Source organism: Lepisosteus platostomus, chromosome 6 (genome assembly GCF_059453375.1).
Source record: "Lepisosteus platostomus isolate fLepPlt1 chromosome 6, fLepPlt1.hap1, whole genome shotgun sequence".
NCBI lineage: Eukaryota > Metazoa > Chordata > Actinopteri > Semionotiformes > Lepisosteidae > Lepisosteus > Lepisosteus platostomus.
This window is the reverse complement of record NC_142616.1, coordinates 60637126-60655325: the sequence shown is the minus strand read 5'-3', so window position 1 is coordinate 60655325 and position 18200 is coordinate 60637126. Positions and strand designations below refer to the sequence as shown.

Below are 18200 nucleotides of genomic sequence, written 5' to 3'. Positions count from 1 at the left end.
ATGGGTACTGATGAGAAGTGTGTACACCTGTCAAATTATAAATTATAGATGAAAGTTTTGAATTACCAAATCCAATATTATGTTTACATGGTACAATGTCATTCATTTGTTAGACAACCCATCAGAAAATGCCACAGCATCTCAAGGCCTGTATATGTATGGGCATTGATAGCATTGGAAAGTTATAAATATGTGGTCTTTAGTAGAACACTAAAGATCTTTGGAACAAAAACATGCATGATGCAAGAATAGAAATCAAATTCTAGCTAAAGAGGGCTGCTTTTACTGGTAGATTTAAGTGTTCCATTCAGTGCTGTAACACCCTGAGGGGCATTCATGGAACTGGTGCTGTTGACAACAAAAGTGCCTGAGGAAGAAAACCCAAAACCTAGGTGTAACTCCATAAATTGGGTGATAAATGACGGTACACATAGAGATCGTACACATACACTGTGCAAATAACCTTGCTGCAATAAAAGTATTAACATTTCTCCAAGAACGGTTAAGAAAACCATTAGCACAAAATGGTCTCAATGGGAGTGTAGTTGCTCAGAAGCTTTTATTGAGAATAGGAAACAAAACAAATGAAGAAGTAAACAATTCCAAGCACCTATGCACCCATTGAGACCACTTTGTGCTAATACAGTATGTATCTTACTGTGTAACAGAATATATGAGAGGAGCCTTCTCTCGGTGCTATTTAGAGATAAAATAAGATTCTTTAGTCTTCAAGTATACAGTGTGTAGGTGTTTATTTTTTCCACAGCACCAAGAAATAAGTGTTTGTTTTCTTTTTCTTAGGTATTGGCTATGCTTCAATTGTGATCGTCTCCTTGCTCAACGTGTACTACATCGTGATCCTAGCCTGGGGCCTGTACTACCTGTTTCAGTGCTTCCAGCCTGAGCTGCCCTGGGCCAGGTGCAATCAACCGTGGAACACCCCCAGCTGCGTGGAGGACACACTCCGAAAGAACAAGACCCTCTGGTTGTCGTTGAACACTACCAACTTCACCTCTCCCGTTACAGAATTCTGGGAGTAAGCATCTCCGCTTATTTTTCACATTTTTCTCTCTATGGATATTGTAACCTGGGCTTCGGTATTAGTATTTGATCAGGTGTTCATACATTTTTACTGCACTATTTAAATAAGGTGAAATATAACCTCAGTGCTTCTGTTGCGTAATGTTTTCATTGTTGTCTTTAACTGACGGCACTAAGTTATTGTATATTTAGGTTTAGAGAACTGGGTGATGTTTGTGTATTACATTGTGTGGGGAAAAAAAACCCTTAAATGTTTATTTTTATACATATATTTTCAGTACATTTTTATATTGTAAAAGACATTACAGCTACTGTACATTGTTCCTAAATAAACCACCAATTACAGTGTGCTGGATTTAACAGTATGGGAATAAAACTGTTACCTCCAGGTATACAAATATTTGCCAAATTTTCTTGAACCTTTATTTCCTGAGGGTTTGGTTTCTCATTACAAAATGTACTTAGCTCTTTTTCTGAACCAGTTTGTTCGGGTTTACAAGATACACAGATAATTACACATCTCTTTTTATAATACAGAATTATAAATTCAATAATACAGAAGCTTGTTAGCAAAAGCTTAAGTGTGTCATGTAGAAAACACAATGATAAATCAGAACCAAAGAATGGAATACTGTGTGACAGGCCATATTAATGTGAACGCCTGTGTTTTCCCAACAGACGGAATGTTCTGAGCATCTCCAGTAGTATTGATGAGGTGGGCGTTCTCAAGTGGGATCTTGCTCTCTGCCTTTTGGCCGTCTGGGTTATTTGCTTCTTCTGTATCTGGAAAGGAGTGAAGTCGACTGGGAAAGTAAGAACTGTTTTCTAAGTCTTGTAGCCTCCCACCAGCTTCACCAGTCTCCATCCAAACGCTGCCATTTGTTATCTTATTTCCTAAACTAAACTGTGTGTATACTGCCAAGATATATTTAATTAGTTTCCATAACTACCACAGACAGTATTGTTTATTAATTCTGGTGTCTTAATTGCCTGGTGTTATAACTCTATTATCTATTGTGCAGATTTATGCTGCAGACACTTCAGATTTTCCATTTTCACCATCGTGCCAGTTTATCTTCCCAAGAAGTCTCACCTCTAGTGTCTGAAACGTATATATTACTACATACATACATATGTATTATATTACTACTGTACACTGTATGTCTGTAGTGATTCAGTTAGTCCTGTGCATATAAATGTTATTTATTTCAGCAGCAATAGTGGAATAGTCCAGTAATTGTTTTCTGACAAGTTTCTGAACTTGAAATGCACATTATCCAAATTGTTTGGAAACCTTAGATGGTTCTTTACCAAAATTACTGTTAATTACAGTAACTTAGCACAATTTAAATTTAACATTGAACAAAATAAAAAAATATAACAAAACATGCATCTTTAAAACATTAGGTTATAAATGTAAGATGATTTGTAAGTCTCTGAAAAATATTTGAGAGTTTGCATTCTCTATAAAAGATTGCAGTTATAGTTGTTATAAATGGCACTGTGGTAAAACCTTTGCAGATGTGGCCTTGTAGGTGAATCTCTTGTTTCATTTCTTGTCAAGTCCATTTGTGGCTTCCAATTGATAGGCATCTGAAACATTTGGAAGGAGAAACTATTGTCTGGCACGCATTCATATTTATAGTAGTTTGGATGTGGAGTCAATTTCCATTCCGTATACAGAATACGTTGTCTTCTGAATTGCCATCAATCAGCATGGTGTTTCCTGGCCTTTATAATGTTATACTCTAGCACCAGTGATCTGCCAACCCAGGATAGCTGAACTGCTTTACAACAGCTGTAGTCTTAATAGCTGGCCAGTCTGTTTTTAGCCCAAGTACAAGCAGAGATGAAGACTGAAAGGTCCTATTGCAGCTTCTGTTGTTCTTTTTATATGCTTAACAGGCATTAACATGCAAAATCAATGTACAGATCTTTTTTTTTTATTTGAAAATAGAAAGGCTGTATGATTTAAACGGTTGTCAGGGGGTGCATCATGTGTGTAAAATGCACTTTAATTGTGTATAGTGCGCAACTGCACAATTAAAATCAGCTTCCGTGATAGAACTGTTAAAATGCTTTTTTTTTTTTAGCTGTTATGTCAAATTAGCTGTATATACATGCAATGATTTCTTGTTTTGGGGATTGTCTCATTCAGGTTGTGTACATCACAGCAACATTCCCTTTCGTCATGTTGATTGTGTTGCTGGTTCGTGGGGTCACCCTGCCAGGTGCCGCCGAAGGAATCAAGTTTTATCTTTATCCAAATCTCAGCCGCCTGGCAGACCCAGAGGTAAGAGCCCATCCCCTTTCTGTGCCCCGTTACTCGTGGACGAAACGGAATAAAAATGTGCTTTACCAATGTACCCAGGGACACTTTTCAGATTTTCGCTTTCCTTGATATATGAGCATTCTGCACAGTACTTGACTTTCTAGTACACAAGTCTGAAGCACAGCCATTAACCTAAACATCATTATATCATTAAGTGTTAAACTAGGGGAATGAAGGTTAGTTGGTTGCTTGTGATTCATAATAAAACCATCTCATGGGACTGTATATGGATGGTAAACATAAGACTTTAATGGGACTTTCAGGCATTGGAAAAAGACTTGGCAGAGCTAAATATAATGATACAATCTGTTCCAAGCATGTGAGGCCAAAGTGGATTAAGACATGTCTGCTAAAGACCCAAGTGATTAATATATTAAGGGTGTGGAAGGAATTAAAATTTTTGTCCAGTCAAATTTTTTCCTTTTTTTTATACACCAAATAAACACATGCTTGCCAGTTTTTGTTAGGATGCAGGAGTTTTTTTTTTCTTTCCACTACTTACATTTTCTTTTATAGAAACACACAATACAAAGCAAACTTTATTAGAATGAGTCTCCAGAGCCACAGTCATGTGGTAAGGAGCGGTAATGCATAGGAAATGGCAGACATCCCCTTGGTATGAGCTAACTGCAACAACATAGGCTCCAGGAGGGATGGTGTTGTTCTGATACATGTGCAGAGGTGCATTTTTCAATTTACAGCCCCTCTGATTTAGTCTTTTTTTATCTTAGGTGTGGATAGATGCGGGGACTCAAATTTTCTTCTCATATGCAATCTGCCTGGGAGCAATGACTTCACTGGGGAGCTACAACAAATACAAATACAACTGCTACAGGTAGGCTTCCTAGCTGCGGGGGAGGGAGGTGGGGTAGTGCTGTAAACTTGGGTTATAAAAAGGGGGACCTTTTGTGTTAATTAACAAACTCCATGACATATGTGTGACTTAGGGACTGTTTGCTGCTGGGAGGCCTGAACAGCGGTACCAGTTTTGTGTCTGGCTTCGCAATATTTTCCGTCCTGGGCTTCATGGCACAAGAGCAAGGGGTGGACATTGCCGATGTGGCAGAGTCAGGTACGAGGGTAAAAGTAGCAGTGATGGTGGGCGCTGCTACTTAAAGAGTTGGTCAAAAAAACTTCAATTTCTAGAAAAAAAAAAGACAAACCTAAAAGAACACAAAATCATTTTTTAACGGGAAATAAGAACGACAGTGAAGTAAGAGTTTGCGGTCAAACGTTCCTGATTTTTAGAAAAACGTAAACACAAACGAAAACCGAACCGTGAGACTCCGGTGGAAAAGAATCCGTTTTGCTGGATGTGCACATGCGTAAAGCTCTCGAGAGAGATCTTAAAACAAGAAAACGCTGGGGAATGTTCTCATACTGTATTATTGGATTTCATCTAGAAAAACTAGTGGCAAAGAAGCGTCTGTCAGTTAAAAAAGCGGCATATTCTTTTCCTCGTTTACTTTATATGTGAGTGTGCTGCTCAGACAGTCCGTTTCTAAAGACAGATATTGGAGAGAAGCAAAAAAAAACATACAGTAGTTAACCAGCCACAACATCTTGTGCCAAGTAAAAAAAAAAATCAAATGATGAAGTATTATGCTGTCGCACAATGGGCTGTAATTACCTGCAACCACTTATCGGTTTGTTTGAAACCACTGGGCATTCTTTTGGAAATTTTCGAAAGATGTTAAGAACCACTGGCTGATGTCCGAGACGGATTCCATTCATTCTTCCCTTTTTCCCTGTTTATCTTTTAACTGGATATGCAGATGTGTTTTCACTCGGCATGCTCACATTATTGCACCTCTGGGGTTTTTTTCTCTTCATGTGGCAACTTGGCCAACACGTTTCGGTGTGGTGATTTTTTTCAGGTCACATTTTTTTTCTAAGGAAATTGAACTTCAGAAATTTTGCATTTGCTGTCATAGCAGTTGTTTAGTCTATGCCTTTAGTAAATGGGGTTTACCTGATTGCTTTAAACTGAGATCCTGTTTCACTGGCTCCCTTTTTCAGTGTTTAGTTTCCTTGTCTACAACAATGTGTTTCTTTGAAGATACAACTCTAAAAGCAACCCTCTGCTTGTTGATCCATCAGTATTAGTTACTCAGTGGGGATGGAAGGGCAGGCATTGGGGGAAGCTATCTTTCAGATGTTCTGTACTTTCATCTAATTTGGATACAATTTGTACCTCTTAATTTGCATCCTACTTGGATAGTATTTAAACATGGCGCAAAATGGGAAATGGATCAATATAATGTAGAAGGCTGTTATATAAAATTGTATCTTCAGAGAGCTGGAAGACATGAAATATTTGAACTAAACCACATTAAGGTAAGCAGTGAAAAGGTGTTATCAAGCAAGATTGGCTTGTTGAAGCTTCTGTTGTGACATCTTGACCTGAAAAATGCTGCTGGACACTTATGCGAATTGTTTTTGGATTAAAGAAACGTGGGCTCATCAGTTCATCAAGTCTGTTGTGTCTGTTATGAATGCTCTAATCGTAACTTCTGCAGCTAAACGGATTGCAACAGTTCTTTTCTTGTTTTGTTTTGAATGTCTGCCGAACAGGTAAACCAACGGCACCCTTGCGCATCATGCAAAACTAAAGAGGCAAATGGAGTCAATCAGTATGCCCTGCCCCTTCACCTCTCTGTTACCGTGATAACTTGGCAAGGTTTCTGTTTGGTACAGAAAGAGTTCCTTCTTGGAGACGAACACGGTTCAATGCTGAAGCGTTTTAACCCTGTTTCAGTAAATACATTTGGAGATAAATCTTGCAACAGATCATTTCAATAGCTACACCACTGAATTGAGGAAGACAAACCATATACAGCACCCCTTTTAAAGATGTGCTTCGCTTGCCTTACATATACGCATCTCATGGATTCTAATCTGTTCCCCGCCAAATGCTGCTTTTGTTTTGGATCTGGCGTTTTGGCTTGGATCAGATTTTAAAAAAATGAACCACCTTACTTATTATCTTCTCTCCCCTTCCCCCTCCCCTTTTCTGTTTTCTTCCCCTCTAGGTCCTGGCTTGGCCTTCATTGCCTACCCTAAAGCTGTTTCTATGATGCCACTACCCACATTCTGGGCCATTCTCTTCTTCATCATGCTTCTGCTCTTGGGCCTCGACAGCCAGGTAAGCTAAATGTCCTCTTCATGTTTTGTTTTTTGACTCCAGGTCTTTTACACTGTACATTTCAAATATGTGTTTTTTTTTTTTCATAACATTGTGCATCATTAGGCAATGTCAGAACTGCCAGTGCAAAAACAAAATATGTGCACTGTATTATATACTATGGTACAAATAATATAAAAAAATACTAAACACTGGTTGTGATATTAGCAATAGGTATTTTTAGACTATTAGATACATTTGACTCTGCCTCTCCATTTGAGCCATTGCTGCACAATTCAACCTGAATTAAAAAGTGACAAAGAGAGGGCACATAGATTTATGTAGACTGATGGTACAGAGTGTGTACATGAGTGGAGAGATCCACACACTCCATATTTGAATTTTAAGTAAGCCCTCAAGTATGCAGTACTGCTGCTCCATGCTTTTTAAGCCTTTCCCGTTCGATCCTTCCTGTTTGAAAATAATATTTACATTAAGCCTTGAGGATTTATGTCTGAGCCATTTGCCAGAAGCCAATGAATAGGCATCCTGTTTCACCTTGAGGTGTTAAAACTTCTAAACCATGAGCATCTTAATATCTACACAATGATTACATTGATATTTCCTTTCTGTGGTTTTAAAGTGATTTGGGAATAAAACTGATAACAAGTATTAGGATTATTTTGTGAACTTTGGTCACTGAAAAATGGCAGTAGAAAAATCATTGCCTTTCCTACATTCATCTTAAAATGAAATTATATGTTTATTTCAATTCGTGTGTTCCTTTTGCAGTTGAGATAGATCCAAAATTCACCCAAGAATATAAAGCCTAATTGTCTGAAACATAATTTGGCTGATTTTGTTTTGCTACATACATGTTACCAACATTCAACAAGATGGAATTGTGTATTGTTCATGTCTAGAACTGACCAATGATTATGGGGAGGCAAAGGCAACATTTGACTTTTGATCAAAATCTGCTTTTACCACCTAGAAGGTCACCTGGAAATCTTTGAATTGCATGTCTTGGAACAGTGGTTAGCATTGCTGCCTCACGGTGCTGGGGCCCTGGGTTCATTTCCCAAGTGTGTGTGTTTGTGTGTGTGTGTACCCTGCGATGGAACACTGTCCAGGGTGTTTCTGCCTTGTGCGCATTTCTTGTTAGGGTAGGGCTTGGCTCCAATGCAACCCTGCATCGGATAAAGCGGTTTGAAAATCAAAGGTGGGATGGACATCCAGTTGTGCATACCTGCAGCTGCATGTGAGGCTGAAGATCCTAAAGCAAGCGCTAGATCATCTGAAAGACCAGATTGAAGTCAAGCTTAGCAACTTTCAAGCCTTCAGGAAGGAAATGGCATATCCTGAGTGAGCAAGCATTGCAGAAAATACCAACTTTACAAGACGGCAGCTCTCTTCATAATCTCTGTGGTGTCCTTGAATAATGATTGGAGAATTGATGTTATGTTATAATTATACAATAAGGTCTCATTTGCGGTCACAATGTTATAGAGAAGATATTGGTGCTCTGGAATCAATTCAAAGCACCAACGCATACTGTACATCACAGATCTTACAGGAACTGCTTACATGGACAGGCTGAAAGAGCTGAACCCTTTTAGTATCAAATACAGAAGATTATATGGGGACGAAATCCAAGTATTTTAAATCATCAAAAGCATTGATAAAATCAACCCAGCGGAGTTCTCGGAATGAAGAGTGAAACACAAACCAGAGGACATGTGGAAACTAAATGGAAGACCAGGAAGCACTTCTTTACCCAGAGGCTAAAACCGCAGTGTTGAAGCTGTTAACCTCTTTTCTTTCAAGCAAAGACTGTATGAGATCCTTGGATCAGTTATGAACTACCAAGTGGGCTAGACAGACCAAATGTTTATGGTCTTTCTTATGTTAAATTTTAAATGGGATGGAGCTTGTAGGAAACCTTACAAGCCAAAGCAAATAACGATTGCTTGAAGTTGGATAGAAAACTTGGAGGAAAACGGAGACCTGCTAATGTCCTGTGAATGGATGAAGAACACTTTTTTGGAGACAGATCTATATGCATTTGCACATCTGTGAGAGAGTGACAGTGTGGTGTGGTTCACTTCTTTGAAGAGGGAGTTCAGTGTCACTGTTGAATAATTCCACACCATGCAAATGACCCATGTCATTACTATGCTGCAGCAATTAAATAGATAAACAATGCAATCTTTATGATGGACAGTACACCTATACATATTGGTTATTGGATAATGCATCTTGCAGTCAGGAGAGCACTTTCAGGATACAAAAATTGATGCCACTTTTCTGAATGATCACTTCATTAACCAGAGCGTAATGAACAGTTTTCTGTTTATGGCATTACCCTTTATTTCAAGTAGCAATGAGGAAAAACGTCAGAAGTTAAGGATGCCATTGACCAGAAGATGGTCAGCATTTGTAATGGAGATGTATGAAGTCCTTAAATGTCACAAAAACTGTCTCTGCAATTAAGCATTTATCTTTAATGGTATTTTCTTATTTTGTGTGTTACTATGATTATTTTGGTCATAATGACCAGTACAAATCTTTAAAATTGATTCACATTTCTGTCGTTTTTCCACAGTTTGTCGAAGTGGAGGGACAGATCACATCGTTGGTTGATCTGTATCCATCCTTCCTAAGGAAGGGTTACCGGCGGGAAATCTTTATAGCTATAGTGTGTTTCTTGAGCTATCTTCTGGGACTTACCATGGTTACTGAAGTAAGTATATCAACAAAACGAAGTTTGGGGAACTATTAAAGAAATATCATTTTTAAACATTCGGCTTTTAAGGTTCTTGATACAGAGGAGATTTAAACCCTAACATTAAATCAATACATTAGAATATATTTTATCTATCTTTATTTCAGAAAAAATAAATACACATTTTATGTGCATATCAAGAGATTACATTACTACATAAGGTATTTATATTGAGTCTCCTTTTTCAACAAAGTTCACTTTGTCACAAAACTATGCTTAGTTCACTTTTTTCCTTTACAAAATAGAATACTTTGCAATTGCAATTGGTTTTAGTAATATCTTTACCAAGTCCTAGCAATTACACCTTCTAACCGAGACATTTATTAATGCATGATTAGCAATCATTAAGTGAAAGCATGCCTACCGACTCATTCACCTGCACACAACCATTACTTAACCCTAATGAATTAGTCACAAACAGCAATTGTGCTTAACCTACTGTTTTGATCCATCTGCAAGATCCAGTGGCAGGAAACAATTCTAAATATCAAAGCTACTGAGAAGTGCTGCATCCCAGATATTGAAAGCATGCTGGTCAGGGCCCATCATTGGTAGACTGGGCTTGTGGTTTGGTCCGATTCTAAAACTTGCTAACCACATTGGCTTCCAATCCAGGTTCACGGAAATTCCCAGCTAGTTACTATGATTTATTATTTCTATACTTGGAGCTACAGTACAAAACCAGTCTCCAGTGCATCATCCATTAATGCCTCCCCCCCACCACCACCCTGTGAATGGCACTGTGGGGATTGCCATTTGTGGTGTGCTTGGTATGATCTTTTCCATTACATCATTACTCCCACAGCTTGTGCTCTGTGCACTGCTGAAATGGAATCAAGGACCCTTCTATTAAAATAAAACCTCCTCAAACATACAGCTTCTTCACTGGGATCAGATTATTTCTTCATCTTCCATCATTTTTTTTCCTTTGAGCAAAACAAAACGTTTTAATGCCCTTTTATTACACAAGACACAATATTTAGAATGTCTTATCCTTTGTCTCTCCTTAGGGTGGCATGTATGTGTTTCAACTCTTTGACTACTATGCAGCCAGTGGTGTGTGCCTTTTGTGGGTTGCATTCTTTGAATGTATTGCTGTAGCCTGGGTTTATGGTAAGTGCCAGTTGTACTGTAAGACTCAGAAGGACCACACTCATTAAATTATTTTGTCTGACACATTTAATAACTGCATTTCTTATAGGATAAAAGAAAACGCCAAATTAAAGAGATTTTTTTAAAACTGCTCACAGGGCCATAGGATTTCTGAAGCTTATTTCACTGACAAACAGGTCATACATGACAGATAAAATACAGCCCTATAGCTTTTAACTGCTAATAAATATATAAGAAAAACCCATTGGGTACACAAATTGTAATACTGGAGATGCCCAAGTGTACAATAGGCGTATTTTTTCTTCCTTATAGAATAAACAGAATCACATACACAATAAACTGAAACTTTTTATAATCCTTTCAGTCTTTCATGTGTTGCTCCCTTTTTAACCTTTTAAATTAAGCTGTGAGTGCTCCATTGCCCTTTTCTGAACACTGGAAGTGTGCTAGTATAATAAAGGCTTTAGCTGATGGGTGTTTTATTTTGCACAATGTAAAACGTTATCACAGCAAAATCACATGATAGCCTTTTTAAGTATGAAACATCCTTGCCATCTTACATTAAGTAAAAAATATAACATATACAAAGATGCTCCATAATAATAGAGCAGTACATGTACTACATTACATGCTGTCCGTTATCATTGAATGGGATGTCAATTAGTTAGCGCTTTCTGAGCAGACCGGAATATAGAGTTTAAAGCAATGCACTTGCTTCGTTCATGTTTGGTTTTCTTAGCTTACTTTTTCTCAGTCAATCAACTGAGTTTGCTTTTTGCATACATTGTATTGTTTTTAAAACGCATGCAGCAAGTAGTCACCATTTTAAGTAACCGAATAGATTTTTCACGAGTTTAACCCCTTCATTTGTTCTGGTTCTTTCTAGGCGTTGATAATTTCTATGATGCGATTGAAGACATGATTGGCTACAGACCAAATCCCTGGATGAAATGGAGCTGGACTGTAATCACCCCTGTACTTTGTGTGGTAGGTTTTAATCCAAATCATTTTTAGCAGCAAGAAAGAAAAATAATTGATGTGCGGTCTGTATTCCCAAAGTTCCAGTCTTATAAATAGACAATAACTAAAAAATAAGATCCCTTTCCTGACTATTTTTTCCCACTTTGTCTTGAACTCTTGAAAGACAAATCATCTTCAGTTACTGTATTATAATCCTTTGGATGATAAATGGGTAGTCTAAATTAAAAAGTGTCTTTTCAGCCTTTGCCAACACTTTCCTTTTTTCTATATATTGCATAGAACTATACAGAGTTTCAGTGGTTAAGCCTACAGTGTATAGGTATAAATAGTTTTGTATTTTTATTTCCTTCCCCCATGTACTGAAAAGGCTTTACACTACCATTCCAGACACTCCATTATTTGGGAAATGTAAGAGCAGATGGGATGGCCATCTGCTTTCCATTGATTTAAATGTGGGATAATTCCAAATGGGTTCCCTAGAGTCTACAGGGTGGGTAGCTGATATGCCAATTATAACAGTCACATAAGAAAGAATCTTAATTACAGGAATTTTTGAAGTTTCTCCATTTTGAAATGTAAGCTTCGTTTTACCATCCGAACTGGTCCTATCTGAAAATAAACAAACCGAAATTGTTCAAAACACTGCTTAAAGTTTTTTTTTTTTTTTAGATAAAGATAGTGATAGTTTAGTGTGTTATTAATGCTTTTTGGTGTGGCGTATTTTGTTAGGATCACTTTTGACTGGTCCATTTTCATAGAATATTTTAAAATAATAGATTAATAAAAAAAAACTCAATCTGATATAAGCACAGTTGTTGTCAAACAGTGGCAGATGTAACAGGTGCTTGCATTGTCATGGCAGTTACTATTCCTGCATTTCCTGTATAGGAAAACCTGTATTTGGAATTTTCCATATTGTTTAAAAACTGACAAGCAAGGCGTATTTCATTGTCCTTAACTAAAAAGAAAAAGTCATCCATAAAGCAGAGCTTTATTTACAGTTGGACGGGATCATCTATAAAGCGGTCTTAATTTAGAATCAGTTGTGCAATACAAAACAGTCATTCAGGAACAGGCAGTTTTCTGATAAAGCTTTTTACTTGAGCAATCGGAACAGGATAAACCTGCTTAAGGGTGACATTATTTTTGTTCTTAGCTACTGTAAAAGACTTTAGTTTTAATATAAATGAAAATTTTAAAGCTTACGTTGATTACAGTGTACTGATCACATGCAAGGAACATTTTTTCATAATAAACATGGAGATGGCACAGTGTCTGACTACCTTCCAGCACTTGGGTCCTGGGTTTATTTCTAGACTGCGGTTTTATACTCAAAATCTAGTTTTAAGTTCATTTTTGCTTATTTGAAGTGCTGATTAGACATAGATTTTGTGCTTAAGTGTGCACGCAAATACCTAATTGCATGTTCTGTATAGAACTTAATACTATCTTAAGTTATACAATCTCTTAATATCTCTTCTCTTTCTATTTCCCACAGGGTTGCTTTATCTTTTCCTTGGCCAAATATACTCCTTTGAAGTACAACAAGGTCTATGAGTACCCTGATTGGTCAATAGGTCTTGGCTGGTCTTTGGCTCTTGCTTCCATGATCTGCATCCCTATGGTAGTTGTCATCAAGATCATTCAGTCTGATGGGCCCCTTATAGAGGTAAGATTTGAAAATACCTGGCTTTATCTCCCATAAGCCTACCTCCTAAAGTATCAATGCACTTAAACCCCAAATAGCTGGGTGAACTACAGGCATAACGTAGTCACTCAGCTATATGATCCCTCAGATAGAGGTAGAAATACTGTATAAAAAGGCTTCAACTAAACTTCTTACATCTATCTGCCAGTTGCAAATGTTATAGACCCAGTGCTTCATAGTGAGCTCCTATTTGGCCACTGCCAAACATACAGCTTACATCAAGTACTGGATCTTCTCATTTGCAGTTGATAACAATTCTTAAGATTTGATTTCAACCGAACCTTTCAAATCAACCAGAGAGGTTTGCCTGTTCATGAGGATACTTGCTGACAGTGTGCTATTCCAGCAAAGTAGGTGCAAACACCTTCTCCTAGTTCCAAATCAGTTGATGTTAAATAACGGATAAAGTAAGAAAGATAGGAACATTTATTACTCACTCCAAATTTTCTATACATCATTTTGTTTAGTTAATTAATCAGGAGTCTTGTTCCTGACATCGCGTAGCCCTGGCAGTCAGTTTCCAGAACACAGCCATGTCATGTTACTGTAGACCCCCACAATATATGAGGAATTAGAGACGAGAGGAGGCCTTGTAGCGTACAGAGGTGTGAACCAGTTTCTCACTCTCCCCTCAGCGGATTAAGGCAGTGGCGGCTCCTGCTCGAGGAGGCGCGAGTTCCCGCCCTGCTGATCTCCGGCCGAAGGGCAGCGAGCTGGGCTATCCCCTGGATCCAAATGGGAACAACGGCCTGATAAAGCCCACCCACACCATTGTAGAAACGATGATGTGAGCGCTCTCTGTGAGAGGAATAATGACCTGCTTTCCATGTTATACTTGTTAACTTTTAATAGTCGTAGGACCAGGTTTACATTGCTATGTATCTGCACTAGGATTTCCTTTTTTTTTTTCTACAGAGGAAGTTACATATTGTTTTCTGTTGGTGTTTTTACTGTTTTTTATTATAATATTATTGCTGTAGGTAGAAGCATTGATCTCATACATATGAGGCAGTATTTGCAAAATGGGACTTTATCGTTCTATTTTATACCTCCTTTCTGTAGCTAGTGGAATAAGTGGTCTGCTTTGGGGAGGGGGAATGGGCCACAATATTAAACTAAAAAAAGTGTATCGTGTTTGAAAGTAACATTTCAATATGTCAGTGTGTAAAGAATATAAGCTCTCCCCCACCCCACCCAAATTTTTTTGTTAGTGTGGAAAGTATCCTTGTATGGTAAGGTTTTATTTTGTTGTTGATGTTTGTGAAATACAACTGAATGTAACTCAGCCAGCAACATCAGCAGCCAAACACCACATGTCACTGGGAAACCACTACCAGTTCATGGTTGGATTCCATGCAGGGTTCATTGTGCCTCAGCCATCTTCATTGAAGGGGGGGCTGGCATGGAGGATTTTTGGGCTAACACTAACTTTACATCCTAGTGCATTAGTGTTTTATTTAACTTGCACTTTATGAGTTACCCTGTAACTGCTTTAGGCATCTAAAGTAGTTCCTATTGTACTGCTGGCCTCATGGTTTAACAGCCAGGTGTACAACACATGGAACATTCGGCTAGTGGGAAAACACTCACTTCAGTTTAACACCTAATGAAGGATACGCCCTTCTTAGAAGGACAAAAGGGCACAATGTACCATGAATACATTCACATTAACAAGCTCACCACTTTCAAAATGCTTTTATAATTTTTTTTTAAAAGTGCATTTTGTAAACTGCTGCAATAATTTGGATCCCCCATTCTATTTCGCCATCCACTTTTTATAACCGAATTTGAAGAAGACTCAATATTTTATTTTTAAAAAATGCACAAAAACCTCAATCAAATGTAAATGCACAAAAAAGGCTTTAGTCAATGTGATCAATTATCAAATTACAATAAATGTATCATTTAAACCAGATAAGTTAATGAAAGCAGAGGTCGTTTCTTGTAAACTACACCCCAGTTCAGATTTTTCACTTTTACATGTTTGTTAATTTTTTAATCACATTTGCCTTTTTGTATTAGAACTTTATACTGTACATGTGCAGCACTCTGCAACTGATTACAAATCTTTCTGGAGACAGAATAATCAATTTATATTTAAACGTTTAATCAGCATAAGCTTACATGCAATTTAAATGTGCAATAGAAATATAGCTTCTTATTTGTTTTTCTAACGGTCGGTACTTTTTATGTTCAAACACTGAGACTGAAGACAATGAAAAGTTAAAACTGTAATGCGATGGCAAAGCATATATGCAGAGCCATTAATTTTACAAGGATGCTGTTATTACAAATTTGGCAATTGCCTGTTCAGTTCTAGTTTTGTTAAACAGAACCCAAACTGAAAATAGAAACCCAAAATATATCTTGGAGAGATATTACCCAAAAGCAATTAGTCTTATGCGTTTCCCCAAAGAGATGAGCATCAACCTATAACAGACATCCAGCTGATATCAGACACTGAGGCACCTTGAGCCAGATGAGAAATCTTGATGTGAAGAAAGGTTTTTTTTTTTTACACCTTATGTACCAACCTTGTTTTTTTTTTTACAAATGTAAAAGGGGAAGATGTTTTGAATTCAAACAAGTTTTTTAAACTATTGAACATTTTTGTTTTTGTTTTTTAAAACTAACCTGTAAGCTAAAGAAAAAAAAAAGTGTTAAAACGGGTTTTACAAAATCTAAAACTTTATAATTTCTAATAAACATTTGTATTTGAAAAAGCCTTCATTTTTCCATGTTCAGTAGCTAACCCACACAGAATACAGAACAGCCCACGAGAGCTGTAATCACTGAACAATCACAATGATAACGTTGGGCTGGCTTCACACAGATTTTTGACAGAAAGTCTGTGTACCAGTGGTTTATTTACTCAGTTTCAAAATTCCGACTGTGTCTGCAGATCCAGCAAATAGCTTGGAAGTGAATAAGCTCTAGTTTCTATGCCCCTTGCTGCCTTTTATTACTTTTAACATCAAAGAGTGCTGGTTCCAAACAAAGATATTTAAATATTGGCATACTGCAAGTACAGTATATATTTTACCATTCTGTTGCAGAGGTTCTGAAATGTGTAAAACTGAATGGGAAGGAGGAATCAAAAGACAGGCGTGAGATATGTACAGTATCTTCTCTATATGATCTAGTCAGGAAGTAAATCATCAAGGTTTTTCCTATGTACACTGGGCTTCGGACCCATCATACTGTTTAATGATCAAATCAGAAATGCTAGGGCTTTAAGACCTTGCAGGGATAGATTGACCTTCATTCGCATACACCCATCATGTAAAAGGGGATTAATATAAAAAATGAATACTTATTAAAATGGCTAGTCTCCAACGAAAGAAAAGTAGGCTTGGGCCACTGCTGGTATACTTAATTAAAAATAGTTTCATTGTTTGAAACTTTTCAAGTTAAAATTCCAAATAGTCTTCGGCTGGCCTCCCATAAGTATGTATGTACTTGACCTTGTCCGTTCTCAAACGGTTCTTCGTTTCCCACTTGCACAGTAATCAAAGGTACAAGGTGTGACTTAACTTACTGTACGATGCATTGACAACACAGGACCTTTACAGTCCTGGGGGTCAGGTGTTGTCGATGGGTGATGGATACCTCTCTGTGCACTGAGACCAAACAGGATGGAAGGTTACATCAGACCCCAGACGAAGTTAAGAACTGGAAATTGAGTAATATATGCAACTTGAAATCTCCAAAACATACTGTACATCACGTGACCTAGTAGTGTTCACAGTTGGTTGTCTTGAATGTGTTGCACCATGAGATGTCGGTAGTTACGGCTGCATAATTTTATTTATTAAAGACAAATTAAATTGGTGAAGAATTCAAAAGATTCATTATGGAAAACTTTACAATTGATTTTTTTTTTCAGCCCCAATTTGGTACCAATGAGTAGTCCTGAATGAGTAGGGGGTATTAAGAAAATGATTCTCATACACTTAACATCTCAGAATACATGTGACAAAGACTAAAATCTGGGTGCAATTTGCATTATCTGAGTTACTTTGTTTCCTACCTACTCATGCTCTTGAAATTTACATAAGCTTCTAACAAACTAGCAAGATGGGATAAGTTCCTTCCTTTGTTTATAACTAGGGGGGATAAAAACATCTTTAATTTGTATTTGTTTAATAAGCCCTTATTCAGCTGTGATTGGTTTTCTGCTGGGCTCCAGTTTTTTCAGTTTCACTCCGATTCCATTTTATTTACTTTAGCTTCATTTTAACATTTAGCTTCCATCATGGATTTACAGGCATGAGGTCTATATTGCTTTATAGAGAGTGCACTGTTGAGTGGCTGATCAACAAAAACACATCTGGTATCTGATGTTTAATATATGGTTATATAGGGCTGGAATTGTTCTCTGGTTGAGCAATATCAACATTGCAAATAGTTTTTTTATTACTGGATGGCTAAAAATAATAATTAGGCTTATTTTCACTAGTATTTGTCTTGGAACCAGCTTGATTTGTAAAAACAACAACAAACCCACCAATTTTGGCTCAATAAAGGGTAAGCTGAGGGCCTTGCAGTTAGATCCATGAAATCTGAATAGGGAAGAGTCAGGCAATGGTGATACCATTTGGGCTGGATCATTTCTGTTCAGTGATGCTGGCATGGGGCAAGATTCTCCTGTCAGACCCACTTCCTGTACTGTAATACCAAACAAGTCAGTCTGTGGCAATATTACATGTAACTGTTTTACACTTCATTGCTTGTGCAGTTATTTGATAGTTTTGCATTTTTAGAGGGAAAAAAAACATATTTTGGTAATATTTTTCTTTGCTTTGATAGAAGACATTTGTAATTTGACAACTTTGTGAGGGAAAAAAAAATAAAAATATTTTGAAAAACAAGTCACAGTGGTCTTTTCTTTTGCGGGCGGGGTTGGGGAAATATATGAAAGATTTTTTCCAATAAGCTTTATAAAAAGTTGCAAATGGTCTTTAGGAGAACATCTCTCTTAAATGGGAATTCTAAAGAAAGGGTTAGAGTGGTCCATTTGACCAAACAGTGAGCTCAATGAGATCATCAGAAGATAGTGGAATGAACAACAGAAGACACAGCAGGTTTCAAGGACTGCTGTGATTCACAGGGAACC

General features: G+C 37.4%; 1 protein-coding gene across 3 annotated transcripts in view; it reads left to right on the top strand.

Moving 5' to 3' along the window:
• Nucleotides 1–17955, top strand: part of slc6a6b (solute carrier family 6 member 6b) — a 34254-nt gene extending 16299 nt beyond the window's left edge. For all 3 annotated transcript variants that reach the window (XM_088636706.1, XM_088636707.1, XM_088636705.1), the window contains exons 4-14: nucleotides 802–1036; nucleotides 1720–1852; nucleotides 3200–3334; nucleotides 4105–4208; nucleotides 4321–4445; nucleotides 6406–6518; nucleotides 9103–9240; nucleotides 10293–10395; nucleotides 11282–11382; nucleotides 12875–13045; nucleotides 13720–17955. In XM_088636706.1, the coding sequence (XP_088492832.1) occupies nucleotides 802–1036; nucleotides 1720–1852; nucleotides 3200–3334; nucleotides 4105–4208; nucleotides 4321–4445; nucleotides 6406–6518; nucleotides 9103–9240; nucleotides 10293–10395; nucleotides 11282–11382; nucleotides 12875–13045; nucleotides 13720–13875 (1514 nt within the window). In that variant the 3' untranslated portion in view covers nucleotides 13876–17955. The remainder of the gene's footprint in view (nucleotides 1–801; nucleotides 1037–1719; nucleotides 1853–3199; nucleotides 3335–4104; nucleotides 4209–4320; nucleotides 4446–6405; nucleotides 6519–9102; nucleotides 9241–10292; nucleotides 10396–11281; nucleotides 11383–12874; nucleotides 13046–13719) is intronic.
• Nucleotides 17956–18200: the final 245 nt, after the last annotated feature.